Source organism: Alnus glutinosa, chromosome 5 (genome assembly GCF_958979055.1).
Source record: "Alnus glutinosa chromosome 5, dhAlnGlut1.1, whole genome shotgun sequence".
NCBI lineage: Eukaryota > Viridiplantae > Streptophyta > Magnoliopsida > Fagales > Betulaceae > Alnus > Alnus glutinosa.
Genome location: NC_084890.1, coordinates 3,526,914 through 3,546,926, shown reverse-complemented (window position 1 = coordinate 3,546,926; position 20,013 = coordinate 3,526,914). Strand labels below are relative to the sequence as shown.

At 36.7% G+C, this 20,013-nt stretch overlaps 1 protein-coding gene and 1 pseudogene across 2 annotated transcripts; both read right to left on the bottom strand.

The window, feature by feature from the left end:
• Nucleotides 1-6,331: 6,331 nt before the first annotated feature.
• On the bottom strand, nt 6,332-10,305 carry LOC133868372 (cysteine-rich receptor-like protein kinase 10; annotated as a pseudogene).
• A 4,757-nt stretch (nt 10,306-15,062) lies between these two features.
• Nucleotides 15,063-18,952, bottom strand: LOC133868365 (cysteine-rich receptor-like protein kinase 10). Of its 2 annotated transcripts, none has more exons than XM_062305250.1 (7): nt 18,005-18,952; nt 17,648-17,818; nt 16,602-16,735; nt 16,205-16,415; nt 15,881-16,118; nt 15,600-15,747; nt 15,063-15,508 (listed from the first exon to the last, which is right to left on the bottom strand). In XM_062305250.1, the coding sequence occupies exons 1-7, from the start codon at nt 18,798-18,800 to the stop codon at nt 15,176-15,178; spliced, it is 2,031 nt and encodes a 676-aa protein (XP_062161234.1). In that variant the 5' UTR covers nt 18,801-18,952; the 3' UTR covers nt 15,063-15,175. The 2 variants fall into 2 exon arrangements, with proteins under 2 accessions (XP_062161234.1, XP_062161235.1); XM_062305251.1 differs by having other exon boundaries at nt 16,602-16,732.
• Between the last annotated feature and the right edge of the window lie 1,061 nt (nt 18,953-20,013).

Sequence of the window (20,013 nt, the reverse complement as noted above, 5' to 3'; positions counted from 1 at the left end):
TGAGTTTCTTGTCCCGATCAGCTAAAAGTTTCTTGAGATTCTCCACCTTGGGTTCAAGGTTCCTTAGCTGCGTGACTTCACACTCCAAGCTCCTCACTCGAGTCCTCAGCTTGGTCACCTCTTGAGGATAACCCCGGAGGTACTCAGTATGTTGATCATAAAGAGCCACCAACTTGATAGATTGTTGAAAAAAAGAAAAGAAGAGGTTAGCATAATCCAAATGATAAAGGAAAAAACGATAGAAATAATAGACATCCATACCGCAATCTATTGATGAACAAGGACATCATTGAACCTCTCGGGAGGAACCCTGCCGGATACATTCCCTTGAAGAAAATTCTTCGGTATTATAGCCCTAATAGCCTCTATTGGTTCACCTTGCATGCCTTTGGCCAAGGACCAAATCGGCAACCTCCTCTTGGAGTTACTTTTGCCAGAAGAGCTAGCAAAACTCGAGAGCCCAACTCCTTAAGGAGAAAAAGGGTAAAACTCTGTAGGGGAAGTTTCTCCCCTTGTTTCCGGAGTCGATGTTCTCGATCCTTCTACCTCTGGGTTTGAGGGGGGATCCCTCAGTTCTCCTTCCTCCAAGTTCGGGGGGAGGGGGATCCCTCGATTCTCCTACCTCCAAGTTTGGTGGAGGATCCCTCAGCTCTTCTACCTCCAAGTTCGGTGGAGGATCCCTCGGTTCTTCCGACTCTAAATTTAGAACACATATCCCCGGCTCTTTCATAGCCAGGGTTCGCAAAGTCACAAAGGTTGGAGTAGATGTCCCCAACCCTTCTGCATCCAGGGTTAGCAAAACCTCTGAAGACATTCTCGGCTCTTCTGTAGCTGGGGTTTGTGAGACCTCCAGAGTCCTCCTCGATGCCTCTAGGGTCCCAGGTGTTTCCTTGGTTAGAACCGCCACTGGAGCTAGGGGGTCAGCAAAAATCTCCTCTCCCAGAGACGACAGAGTAAAGAAAAAACTTCCAACAAATAAAGGAGAAGAAGAAAGAGTTACCCTCGCCTTTCTAGCAGAAGGCACAACTTCTAGATCTTCAAACTCGGAGCCATCCGAGACATGCACGAATTCAAAGTCCACAGGGGTGACTTCTTCCCATTCCAACAAATCTTCTTCAGATGACACAGGAGTAGTCAGAATGCGAATCCTCAAGTGGTCATAACAAGCCTGTGACTCGGCCACGAGATCCAGCAAATGTTGATTTACGTTAGCATGCTTAGGCCTCTTTGCGGCTTCATCACCCCCTCCCGCCTCGGGTGTATGTGGCCTCTTTTTAGCCATCGTTTTGACCCTCTGGCCGTTGCGTCGAGAGTCACCACCCCCGGCCCTTAGAGTATCACCCATCAACTTGCTAACTGGCTGTAGCGTCTTCTCCTGATCCTTAGTCGAGACTCGTACAGAAGCCCTGGGCATCTTTCCTTTCCCCTTGTCTGGAAAGCCTTGAACTTTCTTTTTCCCCTTATCCAGGGCGGCTTGCTTCTTCTCCTTCCCCTTCTTCGGGGCATCCTGCTTCGGAGCAGCAGTCTCAACTCCACTCTTCTTATTCATATTGGACTTGCCCTTTTTGTCAAAAGGGAACCTATTCTCTGGTATCCAATACCCGAGAATATCCCGCATATTTGCATCTTTGACAATATGATTGAAATTGATCAAATCGAAGTTTGATCCTTGCCAAGGGAAGTGGAGCATTGTGTCCACCTGGCGTCTCTCGAGTGCTTCCAACTCAAGAGGTTCCTTCAAATCATCAACCAAAAGGGCCCATTACCGGAGCACCTCTGATCCTCGAAAAGCACCTTGGAGTCAGCAACCTCCCATTGACCCGAGACTCAAAAGGTTTGTTGCGTCCATTGTTTGTTGTTGGAGTAGGTCGGACAAAGGTAGATACAAATTGGCTTCACAACCATCGAGAACTCCACCATCCCGTCGCGCTTGCCTGCCGGTCGGTAGATATTAAAAAATTCCAAAATTATCATCCGAGCTCCCGTCGCGGTTCACCATAGAATGAAAGAAGCAAAAAGGTACCTCCATGTGTTCGGCACGATCTGAGTTGGAACAATGCCCAAGAAAATCGCCAGCTCCCGAGCAATGGTCGACAATGGGAACCGAAGCCTGGCCATCAACATTCTTTCGAAGATTGTAACTTCACCGCCATTGATAGTCCGAGTGGCCGGATTTTGGAAAGGAAGTCTGACGGAAGGAAAAATGTTGTAGGTATGGCGGAGGCGATGCTCGCCTACCACTATCACCTTCGCCTTCAACCATGTCTCGTGTGGTATCAAGACCGGAGGAGCTCTCCCAACGTTATCATTGTCGGAATCTGAATCGGAAGCCATTATATCACCGAAATTAAAGAAACAAGGAACCGAAAAAAGGAGAGATTGCTGGAGATGAGGAACACCAGAAGCTCGAGAGAGTTGGAGAGAAATGAGACTGAATGGTGAAAGATGAAATGAAATGGGATGAGGAGGAAGGTCTATATAGAGCCTTCCCCGGAAACACAAAAGTCGGGCTTTAAATGAAAAGCGCGTACAACAGATCGAGAATCGAAGCTTCATATCGAGAAGATGCGTAGCACGCGGAAACTTGGAATTGAAGCATCATACCAAGAAAATGAGTAGAGCACATGAAAACCACGTGAAAACAAGAAATCGAAGCGTCATACTGAGAAGACACAGAGTTCGAGCCGTTTGACAAATTGATCGGTTGATTGACAGGTCTGCGCACAGAGCTCATGGCGTTAGACAGATTGATCGGTTAATTGATAGACCTGCGCACGGAGCTCGAGGCAATTGACGGTTCGGCTCATTGATTGACAACCTTGTGCTAGACAATCGAGTGACGAGTATTCAGGACTCAAGACAATTGACTGGTGAGCCTCGGGAAGTTCCACTTTCATAATATATAATTCCCTTACCCGAGGACCATCTCAGATAAGAGGAATTAGGGGGTAACTGTTGGGAAATATTCTCACTAATTAGTAAAATAGGCCTGACAATCCAAGTCGGCCCATTTCCTATTTTACAGCCTAAATGAAAGCCAGCTACATAGTCCTTTAACCGGGCCCATCAATCCACCTCAAAGGCCGAGCCGAGTGATCCACCACATGACAAAGTCAAGCCCACCCAGAAGTAATCTGCAAGGAGCCCATCAAGAGTCCGAGATACCTGGAGGTGTCTCGGACATTAAAGCCCACATTCCAGATAACAATCTCGCGCACCCACATTCCGGATAGCAATCCACAATTTGAAACGTGGGTGCACACGATCCGGATGCGAGAAAATACATAGGCTGGACACGTGGAGACCCACGTTCCGGAAGACATGAACACCCACGTTTCGGAAGTGGAGACCCACGATTAGAGAGCCAGTTCCCTCCATTTCCGGGGAAAACCAACTCGGCTCTTCAGTATAAATACAAACCTACCTTCGAGTATTCTTTAGAGGAAATTATTGTGATTGAACCCTTGATTCACATTCTCCAGAAAAACTAACTTAAGCATCGGAGTGGGATCAGCTAACACCCCCAGCAAGCACCCCTACCAACCTTATTATTTTGCAGGGGAAGACAAGAACTTTTCAAAAGCTTGTGTTATCAAACCGAAAACTGTTTTAACACGAGTAAATATGAATGGTGGTTTATAGGGGTGTAAACTTGGAGGCGATTCCTTGTTATTGGCCAAAACCGGGAACCGGCTCTAGGGTCCTTTGTTTTTAAGAATTAGAAACCAGCTCCGGAACCAGGTAACCGGGGTAGCCAGTTTACCGCCTGGTTGGTACTCGGTTATCCGGACCGGAGCACAAAATATAAATTTTCACATTTTTCTTCACTTTCCCAGCAAACAAACAAGCAAAAAAGTAAGAATAAGCATGGGAACGGAGCAAAAAATAGGATTTTCACATTTTTCTTCACGTTCCCAATAAACAAATAAGCAAAAAAGTAAGAATAAGCATGGAAATTCATTGCCAAAAAGACAAAGAAAACAATATCCTAAGAAGGGCGAGAAAAGATATTACCAGGTGATTGAAGACTAGATGGTGATGAATCATCAGTTGATGATTTGATGATTGAAGAGGTGTCGATTAGATGGTGATACTCCTTGGGTGAATCCCTCTTTGACGTTCTATTGTCTTGCTCCATGGCCAAATCCCTTTCTGACGTTCTCATTTCTGTGTAGGGTTGTTGGTTGTACGGGTAGACATGTTATGGGCTTGATCGGGTGGAAAGGAGTGGTGGAGAACTGTTGACATTTGGGATTTTAGGGTTTGTTCATCATGGAGGCGTAGAGAAGATCACAAGAATCTAGAAAATGTTATAATGTTATATGAAGAATTGAGGAATCACGATGGGCAGGGTGGTTTTGACAAAACCAACTATTAAAAGACTTGTGGGCTGGGCTATTGGTTGTGCTAAGGCTATGTAGTAATTTTTTCTATTTTATATATATATATACTCAGAGCCAGTTACCCAGTTATAACTGAGTTTCTAAGAATTTAATAACCGGAACCGGCTCAGGGTGCCTAGGTACCCGATTATAAATAACTGAGTACCAAACCAATTTCTCGGTTTCCTAATTACCCGGAGCTGATTGGTGTCAAGTTACGAATTCTTGAACCGGCCGAATTTTCACCCTTAGTGATTTAGAAAAGAGGACATGATGAGTGGTGGTAAAGATGCAAAGACTTGCCGTGCCGGCGAGTCTGTGTAGGTCTACTTGATGCAATTCAACCAAGTTAGTCAAGCAACTTTAATTGCTTGTCTGTTTTTATTGGGAGAGATCGGATTCCTTTTCCGGGGAGATCAGGGAGAAATTAAAGGAAAAATAGATATTTTTCATATTATAAAATGAAAATAAAAAACAAAGATAATTATCTAATACAAACAAATAAATGTAAAAGGTCAGGGATTCACGATCAGGGTTGTGGAAAGCTAACAAAAGGCCAAAATACAAGGATGGAAGAGTTGGTGGAATAGTGACGTGACAGCGGAGTTTTCGCCTGAGGATAGAAACGTGCTCAGTGCTCTCTAAAATGGTAACGTCATTTCTATGCCCCCTGCGATCCAAACCTAGGTGAAGTTTCAACGTACGGCCAATTCAATAAATCTCTACAAGACTATTATTGCCAGTCTTTTCCGGCAAAGACTTAAAAAGTTTTTTTAGGGACAGATTTTTTGTCCGTTTCAAATGCATAGAGCTTTTTTCCATGGTGATGGTGGACAGTTATAATTATGGCATGCGTGAATCAATGTGCGGTAGTTTGGATCACAATCCCATGTAATTATTTATCCGAATTTATAAAAATTTAGTTAAATAATTATAAAGAATTCTAATATGTATAATTTGTTCCAAGAGAAAAATGTTAAAACAAATATTTATATTTTTATATTTTTCTTGTATTCTTCTTCTTGTTTAAAATTACTGTCAAATCAAAATAATAATTTCTTATAAATACAACGATAATTTTAAAAATTACATTAATTTTCAAATGACATAAAAAAGACATGCATGGGTGTCTTTGTTCTAATATTACCCTACGAAAAGACAAGTGTGAAGCCTTTGTAACGGATTAAAATATCTGATAAACACGTGTCGAACTATGATAGATATGGAATAGAATCCTCTCCATTTTTCTCACAGATTTAACAGTATATATTCTTCACATGTTGAATATATTCGCACAAGCATTTAACGTTTTTAATTAACGTAACATTACAAATAAAAATTGAACATTAAAATAATTTCTCTGCTTTTAATTACTTGAAACAAACTTGAATTTGAGCCGGTGTAATCGGCGAGAGTAGGTACTGCTTCGGTGGTAAGGCTAAGGAAGGTTTAGAGGGAGAGAGTGGCAAAGCAGATGGGAAATTTGAAGGAAGCCATGTTGTTGATTATTCTGAGCCACTGTACGTGTTACTTGCACTTTTGCAACTGTCATGACTCATCAGCATCACTTTACCAATCTTTCTTCCGCTTCACGTGTTTTTTTTTTTGGGTTTATTATGCAGATAAGAGGGGGGAACATGAGTGGTGAGTACTAGAAGAGTGAGGCAGGAAGGCTTGACTATTCTTTTCTTTTCTTTTTTTGAGTTTTGAGTTTGGACTTTACTTGCCATCTTGACGTATATATTTTGTATTCACAGACCGGGTGTATTCCGATAGCAATTAAGCGGAAAAAGTATTCATACCTTCTTAAACTATCCTCTAAATTATCAATGTGTCCTTTAAATTACCAATTGCATTAATATCTCTCTTAAACTATCAAACAATGTCAATGTCTCCTTAACAAAAATATCCTTCATCAAATTATAAAAATTATATAAAAAACAAAAAATTATTTTAATATTAGAACATCAAGTAGTATTAGCATTCAATGTTTTAAATAAGATTAGATGGACATTACATGCGCACATGAGCACTCTCTTGCCTACTCCATTTATCTAGAGATACAAAGTGTAGTTTGAGTTTATGTTGGGATGTGTTACAAAAACACCCAAATTTACACACTTTTTACACACCCCCTCACATGGGGTGGGTCCCACCACCACAAGGGCCCACCCCATGTGAGGGGTGTAGAAAGTGTGTAAATTTGGGTGTTTTTTTGGCCTTATCCTGTTAGATAATATGCTTAAGTAATTGGACTATCGAGGGTGTAATTCGGTTATGGACACTTCATTAACAGAACATGGCATTGACTTGGTTGTAGATTGATCGGACTCCATATCCTTTCTGGGCATCTCTTTTTTATCGAGGAGGAAAAATCCAGGCTGTTGCGGTGATGGTAGTGTAATAGAGCCCCTATTCAGTGCAAGAAGTATCAAAGCCATGGCAGGTCTGTCAGCTGGATCTTCTTGAACACATAATAAGCCAATTTGGATGCATCTAAGCACTTCATCTCGAGAATAAGAATCTCCCAAACTTTGATCCAACAATTCTAATGGCCTACCATCCCTCCAATGTATCCAAGCCTGCATCAAATTATCACACACTTAATGTTAACCTTCTCTTCTTTGTACTTGGCATTAAAGACAGGAAAAAGAAATTACAGTATTTGTTTCATACTCACATAGCTCAAGAGGTCTTCAGCAACTTCCGATTCGTAAAAATTACTATTTTTCTTGCCACTGATAATCTCTAGAATTAACACACCAAAACTATATACATCCGACTTCACAGAAAACTCTCCCCTCATTGCGTACTCTGGAGACATGTAACCACTGCATCCCAAATATAGCAGTCACTTGAAAGATAATACACAGTCTTATTAACTTAATTCTAATAATTCTAATTGTTAAGGTTGATGAGTTCTTAAACATAACTGCTTTTCCAAAATGATATAATCCACACAACATTTGCGAGCACACAAATCAAATTAAGCATACACTTGTTACCTATGTTGTTCGATTTCAGTGATCTATAAGTTAGCTAGGATGAACAATAAATGTACTCCTTAGTTTTGATGAAGCAAAGCGGAAGAAAAATTAGAACTTACTAAGTCCCCACAACTCTACTTGTGTTTCCTTGTGTTTGATCAATTCCAAAAATCCTTGCCATGCCAAAATCTGAAATTTTTGGGTTCATATCCACATCTAGCAATACATTGCTGGCTTTAAGATCACGATGTATAATTCTTAATCGAGAATCTTCATGAAGATATTGAATTCCTCGAGCAATTCCGCCTATTATCTTGTACCGTATTGACTAATCCAATTCCTCTTGTTTTCTTGGGTCTACAAGTTCATTAGAAAAATTACTCATGCTATATGAACAAAAGATATATTAGATATAAATGTATATTGATTAGAAATCACTATTATGCAATCATAATGGCAAAAGCTATTGGATATATGTTAAAGTGGACATACCATATAGAAAATAGTCTAGACTTTTGTTCGGTACAAATTCATAGACGAGTATCTTCTCTTCTCCTTCCAAGCAAAATCCTAATAGCCTTGTTAAATTTCTGTGTTGAAGTTTGGCTACTAATACAACTTCATTCTTAAATTGTTCTCCTCCTTGTCCAGAGTTTCTCGATAACCTCTTGACAGCTATTTCTTGTCCCTGAGAACGTATTTCACCCAATCTTTAGTATAGTTCACTAAGTACAATTCTTAGAATCCCAATATTAAAGCTTGTGAACTCTAAATTATTCATATATATATATATATATATATATATATATATATATATATATATATATATGAGTTAATTAGTTGGTTGCACTTACCTTGTAAACCACACCAAATCCACCTTCACCTAGCTTGTTATCATCTGAGAATTTGTTTGTGGCAGTCTCAACTGTAGCAAAATCAAATTGCAAGGACTCCACAGTTGTCATATCATTTGCATCTACAAAGGTAAGCAGTAAACGTAAGAGATTGCACTACAAGGAGCAGCGTGTGCTGACAAGAGACTTAAAAGATCCTAATAACCCATATACTTATTCTTTACCAATTTCTCCTTTGACAGCATCGTACTTCTTTCTCCTAATTAGGAAATAGTATCCCAAAATGAATAGCACCACAGAGCCAGCAATTGGAATAACAATGGCGACTATCGTTGCTGTTGAGATTTTGTCTTTTCCTGCACGCATATAATTCAGTCACAGTTCACTGCAAGTGATCTACCAATTATCACATCAAGTCAGATTTTACTCCATCCTCTTACCCTTTTGCTAAGAGATTTTCGCTACAAGTGATCTACCAAATTAAATGGAGTTTGTGAGGGAGAGAATCACATAGAGAGTTCATTGAGAGTATATTAATATACATATTTGGACACCATATATACTAGCTAGTTAGTTCAAAAGCTTAAGTTAATGAGGTCCATTTAGGCATATAACTACTCATTTTCTTTATTTTTTCTCAATGTAACACACTTGCAAGTTACAACAGAGTTCATATATCGGGGTCCAAAACTTAAAATGAACCCTTGATGTAAAGGCAACATGGCAAAAGTAAATTAATGATTGTTACGAAGACGAGTCATTTTACTGTCAAGATTATATTCTAATTTATATATGTTGCAACGTAGTAAATATATAGTCATTTAAATAACATAGCAACAGTATATACAAAGTTAAATGGATCTTAAACAGCAAATCGTTAAAGTTAGGACTCAATCATTCATAATTGCGGCCCACTTTGAACATGTCTTTCACTTTGTACCTAATTTTTCCAATATTATGAATACATGGTGATCCACACAAAAGTATTTATAGAACTAATCTAATAAATTAAGCTTCGTAAAGCATGCCGTCCATGTTGCCATTCCATCACTTAAATAATAATAATGAAGAATGAAAAGCAGTGAGATGGAGATGAGTGGTCCACTTCACCTTTTGATCCAGCTAGGGAGCCTGGAGATGGAGGTGAAAGCCCCGGTGCAGGTGCCGGCGCTGTGGGTACATTGTAAAAGAGGTACAATTCGTACCCAACATTACAACTAGGAAAGAGAGTTCTTGCTCCTTGCTTTCCACTACAACATATAGAAAGACGGTTTATAGCTGCCTGAAGACAACTATTGCAGTCGGTGCTGGACAGGTCCCGTGTGCACTGTACAATGCTGTACAGATTTTGAAAATCGGAAAATTTCACTTCCTTAACTCCAAACTTCTTAACTCCGACCGGAAAGTTGGAAGCCTCACGTGCCATTTCGGTCAACGTCGTGTTCACTAGCCGGTTAAACCGGTCCTGCTCGGTCATGTTCTGTGTGTTGTACAAGTGAAATATAGGCATTACGGCCACTTTGGAGTAGATAGACTCGTTGGAGTAGCGTACCATGCACTCGTCGTACCAAGTAATAGCAACCTTCTCCCCTGAACACTTACTGGACAGCTTTTCGGTTGCGTTAACCACGCATCTTCGGCACATATCACCATTGACATCTCCGCGGCAGTTGAAGAGACCGTAGACGGGGTTGGAAGTGGTTTGGCCGGCGGTGGTGTTGTAGAATTCGATGTTGCCGGTGGCGTTGGAGGAGAGGGAAGAGAGGAGAGAGTTGATATTGGAACTGTAGATTCTATTTTGGGCGAAGGTAGTGTTTTCACAGACGTGTTTGAGGTAATTTTGGGCAGCTGCGTATGTGATGAGGTTGAGGAAGGTAAGCACAGAAAGGAACGCGATGGGAAGAGAGAAGGGATTGACGGAAGTCATTTTGATGAATCAATTTACAATGCATGTCTTGATGAACGCGAGTCTGAATGGCGGTTTAGACAAGAGGAGGGCATGATGAGTGGCGTGCAGACGCAAATACTTGCCGTTTCGCGCGACGAGGTGTCTGCTAATTGACGCAAGTCAAGCAACTTTAATGCTTGTCTGTCCTCATTGGTGGAGAAAAGGAAAAATAGATATTTAATATATAAAAAAAATGAAAATAAAATACAAAGATATTTATGTAATGCAGACAAATAAATGAAAAAGGTAAAGGGGATCACGATAAGGGTTCTGTTCAAAAAAAGACTTTTGGGAGTTTGGAAGAGACGTTGATGGAAGACTAGAGTGGAATAGTGACGTGAGAGCGAAGTTTTCGCCAGAGTTTCCAGAAGATAGAAACGTGCTCTCCAATAGCATTTCTATGCCCATTGCGAATTTGCGATCCACATCTGGGTGAAGTTACAAGACTATTTCCTGCCCCTTTTTTTTCCGGCAATAAGTTTTTGTCCAGCATTCTGGAAATCCAAACCCATGGGCGCTAGGCAATATGTACGGAAAAAAGGAAAAAGAAATGAGAAAATAAAAAAATTAAGTAGTATGTACGGAAAGATTTTTTTTTCGTGAAAACATGTCAAAAAAAAAAAAAAAAAAAAAAGTATGTACGGAAAGATGTAAATTCCTTACCAATTCTTAGTAATTTCCCTAATTCGGTATATAAAAGTCTTATGAATTAGTCTATATTTTTTTTATTAACGCCATGCATATCTAAAAATACGTGCCTTGGACTTGGATTCTGTTTTTGCGGTATAAAAAATAAGAATATTTTTAGTTGACTCATCAAAATATTATTATTATTATTATTATTATTATTATTATTTTGGCTATTTTGATGATCTAATTTGTTGAAATAGTCCAAAATGAGTCTACAGTCTTACTAATTTGGTGAGTAAATAGTATTCACCAACAATAATAAGCATGTTCACCCACCAAAACAATTAAAAAACAATTAAATTTTTTTTTTTTTTTCTATTTCTCTCTCATACATCACACGGTCTTCCTTTTGAAAAAGATTATTTAATGAAATAGTAATAGTGAATAGCTAAAATGATGAAGGTGATGTGGGTATTTTAAAAAAAATGGATGAATAAAATAGAGAAAATTGGTTTTTTTTTTAATAAAAAAATTATTTTGGCTAGTAAAATTTAGTGAGGCTACTAAGAATGTTCTAAGGATTTTAAAATGTGCAATTTGAAAACGTGATTTTTAATAATGTAGTTAAGCGTTTGATAAAATCGCAGTTTGACCTTTAAAATTGTGCGTTTTTAAAAAGACACACTCTTGCATGCGATTTAAAATCGTAATTTTTAAAAAACGTAATCCTAAACAATCTATTTTCTGCGATTTGATTTAAAATTGTACTTTTTGTCTACGAAATTATAATATCAAACGCACCCTTATAAGCATAGGAATAATTTTTATATAACAATAATGTTATATATCTTATATTTATTTTACGATGTTAAATTGGCAGTGTAATTAATCAATACATTTTTTTATTTTCTAATAATGATTGATTTAATCATTTGTTAACCGTATTACATCAAGATTATAAAATAATTATAGAATAAAAATATAATTTATAGTATTATTCCACGTATAAATTTGAGAGATGACGTTTAAAATGTTTGAAGCTATTGAGCTTGAAGATTGGGCTTAACTTTTGGACTCGAGCAAAAACATTTACTAGTAGTTCTAACTAGCTATTTTAGGGAAAATTGTTAAATTAGTTCTTATAGTTTAAGGTTGTGACAAATATCTTCTTGAATTTTAAAAAGGGACTAAACATTCTTTGGAGTAAAAGAAAAAAATAGGTCCATGCCATTACAAAAGTTAATAGAATTCATTTATGTACCATATTGGTATCAATTATATTGTGACATGTGTCACTAGCTTGCAATAGAAAGAGAAAAAATAAAATAAAATGGGGGTAGTCAAATCACCCCTTTTGTCAAACCACCCTATGGCCTTGGAGGTGTTCGGCTAACCCCTCTATTTTTATCTTATTTTTTTATATATATTTTTTAATATTTGGTTTTATAATATATATACATTTATTTTTATTTTTTTTATTGTATGTGACATGTGTCCCAATATAATTGATATTGATATGATACAATTATGTTAATCTTTCTAATGATGGATACATTTTCTTTTTCTTTTTCTTTTTTCCACTTACTCTAGGGAGTGTTTAGTCCCTTTTTAAACCTCAAGTTTTGTCACAACTTCAAAGCACATGGACCAATTTAGCGATTTTTCCATTATTTTATGATAAATTTTTCCTCAAAATTAGATTGGAAGAAATTATTTTCAAACCAATCTATTAATATAGGATCACCACTGTCTACATTTTAGGTAAAATGGAGATGATTCATTTCATAATTAAGATTAGACTTCATAGATTTAATGATATATATGCTACCACATAATGACTATGTTGACATGTCATATATTATTAAATGTAACAAAATAAAATATTAACTTAAAATAGATGTTCTCCATTGTAATTAAAATGGAGAAGATCCAATCCTATTCCACTTTATTAATATTGAGCTCTAAAAATAATTTGAATTGGAAAAAGTGAGTATTTCGAAGAAGGAATTATTTGATCTAGATGTAGATGTTCTAAAGTCTTACTTCAAGAAAAAAAAAAAAAGTTCTAAAGTCGTGATATCGATCTGTAGAAATTTGGTTTGAGGAACACATGCGCAAGCAACTGAGCACCAATAATTCATATTAAACTCCAAAAGGAGGTAAGAATTTTGAAGAACATATTATGTAATATATATAGTGGTAGTTGTTTTCAAGTCATCAAATATATATTTACCTAACATATTCAACCAAACCAGCAGCCCCTTCCTTTTCTTTATTTATTTCTTTTTTCTTCTTCTTCTTTTTTTAAACTTTTATTATTATTATTATTATTATTATTATTATAATAAATGGCCGACTTTCATTATCAATAAAGTATCTAATTAATTACAAAGAAATTTTAGCAAAGATAAAGCAAAAGATACCCACCTAAAGAATTCAATAAGAAGAAAACAACATAAAAAAAAAAAACATAACAATATCAAACTAAAATCTCATCTAAATCTCCCAAGCAATCCTGCTGAAAATAACATTTCTTTTAATGGCCCACAATAAATACAAAAATGCACTAACAATGAGCGTTTTCTCTGACATGGACAAGGCGCAAGAAAACAACCAATTAGAACAACATAGAAAGTACAACCAGTGCCCTCTAAAATCTAAATCGTGGAGTCGACTTTTATTCAAAAGTTGTTGCAATAGTGGGGACACTATTTTCACTTTGAAATCTGAAGACATTAAAAGCTGTGGACCATTGACCCTTTGAAAAGACGAGGTTTCAGATCTTTATTTAGATTATCTTCTGACTAAAGGAGGGCATCATGACGAAGCCCCATATACTGAGAAAACATTAAATTAGCTCCCAGTACTTTTACCCTTTAGACTGCTATCAAATAATTCTTTTTTTTTTTTTTTAATTTATTAAATAACTCTTTTACATTTGGAGTTGATACCAAATAAATAATTTCGTCATATTCAATCAATTCTTTTTAACAAAACATTCCTAAAATTTTAACTATATCTTAAAAAAGAAAAAAAAAAAAAAAAGACCCATCTCTCCATAATTTACCTCCTTAATTTGTGAGATGGTGGAGCCCGGATCTGAAAGGGGGAGATCCATTCCCTCTATGATTTATATATACATGGGTCTGTCCTAATTTTTAAGTCTAAAAATACATATACATTTAACTTAGTAAAAAAGATTTTTAAAAAAAAAAAAATTAAATCAAAGGAGGCCATGCCCCTCCTTTGATCTATACATGGGTCCATTCCTATCCATGGCTCCTCCATGAAGGATTGAAGGGTGAATCCGTGGCCATGGAGGGGCGATTCATCCCCTTTGTGTGATCCACCCCATTCTCTAAGGATATGTCAAAGGAGGGGCATGGCCACCTTTGATTTTATTTTTTTAAAAAAATTTTAAAATTTTGTTCTTTTAATTTTTTTAAAAAATATTTTTTAACAAATCATTTTGAGGCATGATTAAAACTTCATGGGCATTCTATTAGAAGAAATAACAGAAGAGATATGCTAATATGTGACGGTCTCTATCAACTTTTAGATCAGTCATGCATTGTTAAGAAAAAAAATTAAAAATCAAAAGTCAGTTAAGACGCCAACATAAACATTGTGAGATAAAAATACGATATATAGCATTAATCATTTGATAAAAATCCAAATTAGTGGGAACTAGTTTGATATTTTTTCTATTAAATAAGATTTTTTTTTTTGAAAATTTTATTAAATAAAATGAGTAATAGTATAAACTACATTTTTCCAACCAATCTCTGGATTTATTTTTTATTTTTATTTTTATTTTTTTAACAATGACTAATCCAATGATTCATTGGTATTACCACATCAACATTGTGTAGGTATGACAATCATGTCCACATGTCAGATTTAGATCGTGTAGAAATATAAGTATATTAGGTCAACCCTAACACAACCCATTTAATTAAATGGATCAAACTCCTTAACTTTAACTCGCTCATATCGTGTTGGATTCATATCGAGTTTATAGATCATGTAAAAAACTGCTGACCTTAAATTTCACTTGTCAGGTTTAGTCGTGTCAAGGCATAGGTCAACAAATTCGTGTTGAGGTCATATAAAAAATTATTAATCCTAATATGGGATAAAAATATGATTTTTAGCTTGACTCAAATAAGATAGGTTTCCATTTATTTGGATAAATGTAATTCCAAGTCCTATATGTCTTCCTGAATTTACAAGCCACAAATACTTGCACTCTGGCAGTCAGTTTTCTTACTTTTATTGTACAAAATCCCACATAATCTAAATGTCCATACAGTCTGCCCAGTGTGCCCACACTTATTTGCACAATATTTGGCACACTCTTTTGCTTCCTTTACACTAATGAGGGTGTGGTTTGGGAAGGGATGCTTCATCGATAGACCATGGCATTGACATGCTAATAGACTGACCAGACGCCATATCCTTTGCAGGCATGTTCGGGTCTGCTTTAGTGCCAAGGAAAAACGCCGGCTGTTCAGGGGATTCTAGAATGACAGAGTAGCTATTGAGCGTGTGCAGCACTGATGCAATGGTTGGTCTGTCAGCCGCATCTTTCTGAACACATAATAAGCCAATATGGATGCATCTCATGACTTCCTCTCTCGAATAAGAATCTCCCAAAGCTCGGTCCAACAATTCCAAGGGTTTTTCATCCCTCCAATGTATCCAAGCCTGCACATTTTAATTATCAAGTAATTAGGTGATGATATTGGCATTAATTAAGAAAGGGAAACAAATTAGGCTCTAGTTAGTTTATACTCACATAGCTCAAGAGGTCCTCAGCACCTTTTGATTCAAAGTTGTTGTTCTTCTTCCCACTGATAATTTCTAAGACTAAGACGCCAAAACTATACACATCAGACTTCTCAGAGAATTCTCCATGCATTGCATATTCTGGAGACATATAACCACTGCAAACCAACACAAAAATATAAAGACAAATTAATAGAATGAATTTTAGTGCCATGAGCAGCACTATATGGCACTTGAATGAATTGAGTAATTTTGATGATACAAAACAAATGAAAAAAACTTAGAACTTACTATGTCCCCACAATTTTACTTGTGTCTCCTTGAATTTGATGAACTTCAAGAATCCTTGTCATGCCAAAATCAGAAATTTTTGGGTTCATATCCGCATCGAGCAATATACTACTAGCTTTTAGGTCGCGATGTATAATTTTAAGTTTAGAATCTTCGTGAAGATATTTAATTCCTTGTGCAATCCCTCCTATTATCTTGTAACGTCTTGACCAATCCAATTGTGCTCGCTTTTTTCGATCTACAAATCCATCAAAAGAAAATATTCAAAAAAGCATATAGATGCGAATGCAAAAGACCATTGGAGGAATGTTCAGATGGACAGACCACATAGAAAATTGTCAAGGCTTCTATTGGAGACAAATTCATAGATGAGCATCTTATCTTCTCCTTCCATGCAAAATCCGATCAACCTTGCTAAATTTTTGTGTTGAAGTTTAGCTGCCACTAAAACCTCATTCTTAAATTGCTCTTCATATTGTCCAGATCTTCTCCAGAACCTTTTCACAACTATTTCTTGTCCATTAGGAAGTGTACCCTGACAATGTATGTTATTTAACCAGCTTTAGCTGGAGCTCTTAAAATCGCAAATCCAAAAGCTTCTAAAAAATATTCTCATACAATACATGAGTCGTATCGAAAATTGTCAGCCTTAGTTCAAATGGTGTGAATTTGCTAAATATACTTCTTTGAGTACATCGAGAAATGAATGTTCATCACGTACCTTATAAACTTCCCCAAATCCACCTACACCTATCTTCTTGTCCTTTGAGAATTTATTTGTGGCGGTTTCAATTGTTCCAAAATCAAATTTCAAGGACTCTGCAGTTGTTATTTCCTTTGCAATTTCATTTGCTGCTATGATAACCAAAAAAAAAAAAAAAACGTAAGAGATTAACACTGCAAAATGCAAATAGCAAATTTTACAGATATGAGGCCAGGACATCAAAGTTTGGTTACAATCAACTCATTCTTTCTCATTTTTTTAGATTTACTTATTAGATAGCAAGAAATTTACTATCACTCTCTTTGTCCTGGTTTAAGTATATTATTTCTTTTTTGGGATATAACACAAATTCATTTTCTAAAAGTGGAAGTTTCCTATCCCAATTTCTTATCACTTTCATATTTTTTTTAAAAAAATATCCTGCTACCTTTAATTTAAAATAAATAGTATTTGAAAAAGATCATTTTGGGACAGGTTTAATATCTATATTATATTTTAACACTCCCTCACTTGCGGTTTAGACTGCTAGACACATAAAACTTTGGGATCTGATTCTTGCACAAAAGGTTCTACACAACTTGTGCACAACTTACTCACATGGATGGGATCCACCCACTCAAATGGGTCTCACTCATGTGAGTGATTGTGCACAAATTATGCACAACTTGTTGTGCACCAAGCTTTTCCCTAAAACTTTTACTACAACCTCTTTATAAACTTGAGGTGTCAGTCCATAATTAGTGAAACGATTAACAACAAATTTGTTTAGTTAGTGGTTCACTTATCAACTATATACTTTTAATATTTCATCAATTATGAACTACCACGGTAGTTTATAAAGGAATTGCAGTAAAAATTGTAGTAATTTGAGCATTTTATGCAGTTTAAACACGCCTTAAACAATGGATCACGACACACACACACACACACACATATATATATATATATATATATATATATATATATATATATATATATATATGTTTGAAAATTCAAAAGTTCAAGAAGAGAGACATGATTTGAATACAATACGACTTTCATACCTTGATAAATAAGGATTAGATCGCATTTCTTAGATTTTTCCCCCTTTATAGCATTGGACTTCTTTCTTGCTCTCCGGCTTAGGAAACAGTAGGCCAGAACGAGTAGCAACACAGAGCCAGCAATTGGAGCAACAATGGAAATTATTGTTACTTTTGAGATTTTGCTTTTTCCTGCATAAACATTATCATATTTCATTGATATGCCAGAGTACAAAATTAACAAAGATCTATAAAGAGATAAAGATTCACACCAAAATAATCTCGTACGGGACAAAATTTTTACTAATTTAACAAAGATTTATAAAGCATGATCTGAAAATTGAAGCACCATCACTCAGTAAAGTCGAGATAGTAAACCTGACGATGGAGGTTGAAGAGCTGCTGTAGGTGTGGGCGCTGTGGGTACATGGTAGAAGAGGTACAACTCGTACCCAACATTACAACTAGGGAAGAGAGTTCTTGCTCCTTGCTTTCCACTACAACATATAGAAAGAAGGTTTATAGCTGCCTGAAGACAACTATTGCAGTCGGTGCTGGAAAGGTCCCGTGTGCACTGTACGATGCTGTACAGATTTTGAAAATCGGAAAACTTCACTGCCTTAACTCCAAATTTCTTGACACCGATCGGAAAGTTGGAAGCCTCTCGTGCCATTTTGGTCAACGTCGTGTTCACTAGCCTGTTAAACCGGTCCTGCTCGGTCATGTTCTGTGTGTTGTACAAGTGAAATATAGGCATTACGGCCACTTTGGAGTAGATAGACTCGTTGGAGTAGCGTACCATACACTCGTCGTACCAAGTAACAGCAACCTTCTCCCCTGAGCACTTACTGGACAGCTTTTGGGTTGCGTTGACCACGCATCTTCGGCACATATCACCATCGACATCTCCGCGGCAGTTGAAGAGACCGTAGACGGGGTTGGAGGTGGTTTGGCCGGCGGTGGTGTTGTAGAATTCGATGTTGCCGGTGGCGTTGGAGGAGAGGGAAGAGAGGAGGGAGTTGATATTGGAACTGTAGATGCTATTTTCAGCGAAGGTAGTGTTTGCACAGACGTGGTAGAGGTAATTTTGGGCAGCAGCGTAAGTGATGAGGTTGAGGAAGGTAAGCACGGAAAGGAACGCGATGGGAAGAGAGAAGGGATTGAAGGAAGTCATTTTGATAAATCAGACTCTTCCTCTCTGCAACTCTGCAAGATTTTTGGTTTTTGTTGACATGGTGATCGAGCACTGAGCAGGGGGGAGCAGGACTTTTAAGTTTGGCTTGGACCACACTTTGGTGTAAAATAATTTGTTTCCTCGCTTCAAAAAGTCTGGTCAAGATGATTATATTTATAATTTTTGAGATAAAAGATGATCTTGATATTTATGAATTTTTTCGAATTAATAAAAATTTGTATAAATTAGATTTTTTTTTATTATTATTATTTTTATATAGATCTCTCCCCACATAAATTTTAAATGAGACTTAACAAAAATGATAAAGAGATAAAGATGGTGATAAAGAGATAAAGATGAATCACACAAATTACGTACAATAATGCTATCAGCAGAGAAAAGTGGTGGTGTGTGTGTCAGTGTGAGAGAGAGAGATAGAGTAACATGAGTGGTGTAAATGAATGCCAAACTATCAGGACACGCAAATGAGGCGAGTTTAGTATCCTTTCTAGAAAGGAAAATGACAAAAGATTCCGGTCAGACTTGTGGAAAATTCAGACTCGTGACAACCGTACATTTATTGAAGAATTTCTGAGTGCGTGTGTTGGAAAAAAAAAAAGAAAAAAAAGAAAGAAAAACTTAGTTGGTTTTTGTTATTTCTGGGTGCGTATCTTTTGCACACCTCCATCTTCTGAAAATCCAGAGTCAAAATTCTTGGGGACCACATGTGGGTTATAAAAATGAGAAATGCTGGGGTACCCACCAGCATCTCACCAAAGTCTAAGTAAAAAAACTGAAAATGAATTTACTAAATAAAAATACAGAGCCACTTAGGCTTTGGTGGAATGCTGGTGGGTACCCCAGCAATTCCCTATAAAAATTTAATGATAAGTTTTTAAAAGAGGTGTAGAAAATAAGCAAAAATAAAAATAAAAATATGACATTAAACACATTTCTTAGAAAAAAGCTTAATATAGACACCAGATTATCAATTCGCCAGTGCTAACCCTTGGATACAGTAACCACTAACCATGCGTCCGAAGGTGATCAATATAATTGCTTTCATACACTATCAATTTTAATTTATTTATTTTTCAAATGATATTACTGAAACTCCATATTTTATATAGCACAATCTCACTTAGTATTATATATATATATATATAATCTGCACCCAAATATTAATGGTGCGTTTGGGTTTTGAATTTTGAGA

Coding starts and splice junctions, on each gene's coding strand:
- LOC133868365 (XM_062305250.1), bottom strand. CDS start 18,800: ATGACTTCCTTCAATCCCTTCTCTCTTCCCATCGCGTTCCTTTCCGTG. Junction 16,736..17,647: donor TCTAATCCTTATTTATCAAG/GTATGAAAGTCG, acceptor TGGTTATCATAG/CAGCAAATGAAATTGCAAAG. Junction 15,748..15,880: donor AGTAAAATTGTGGGGACATA/GTAAGTTCTAAG, acceptor GTTGGTTTGCAG/TGGTTATATGTCTCCAGAAT.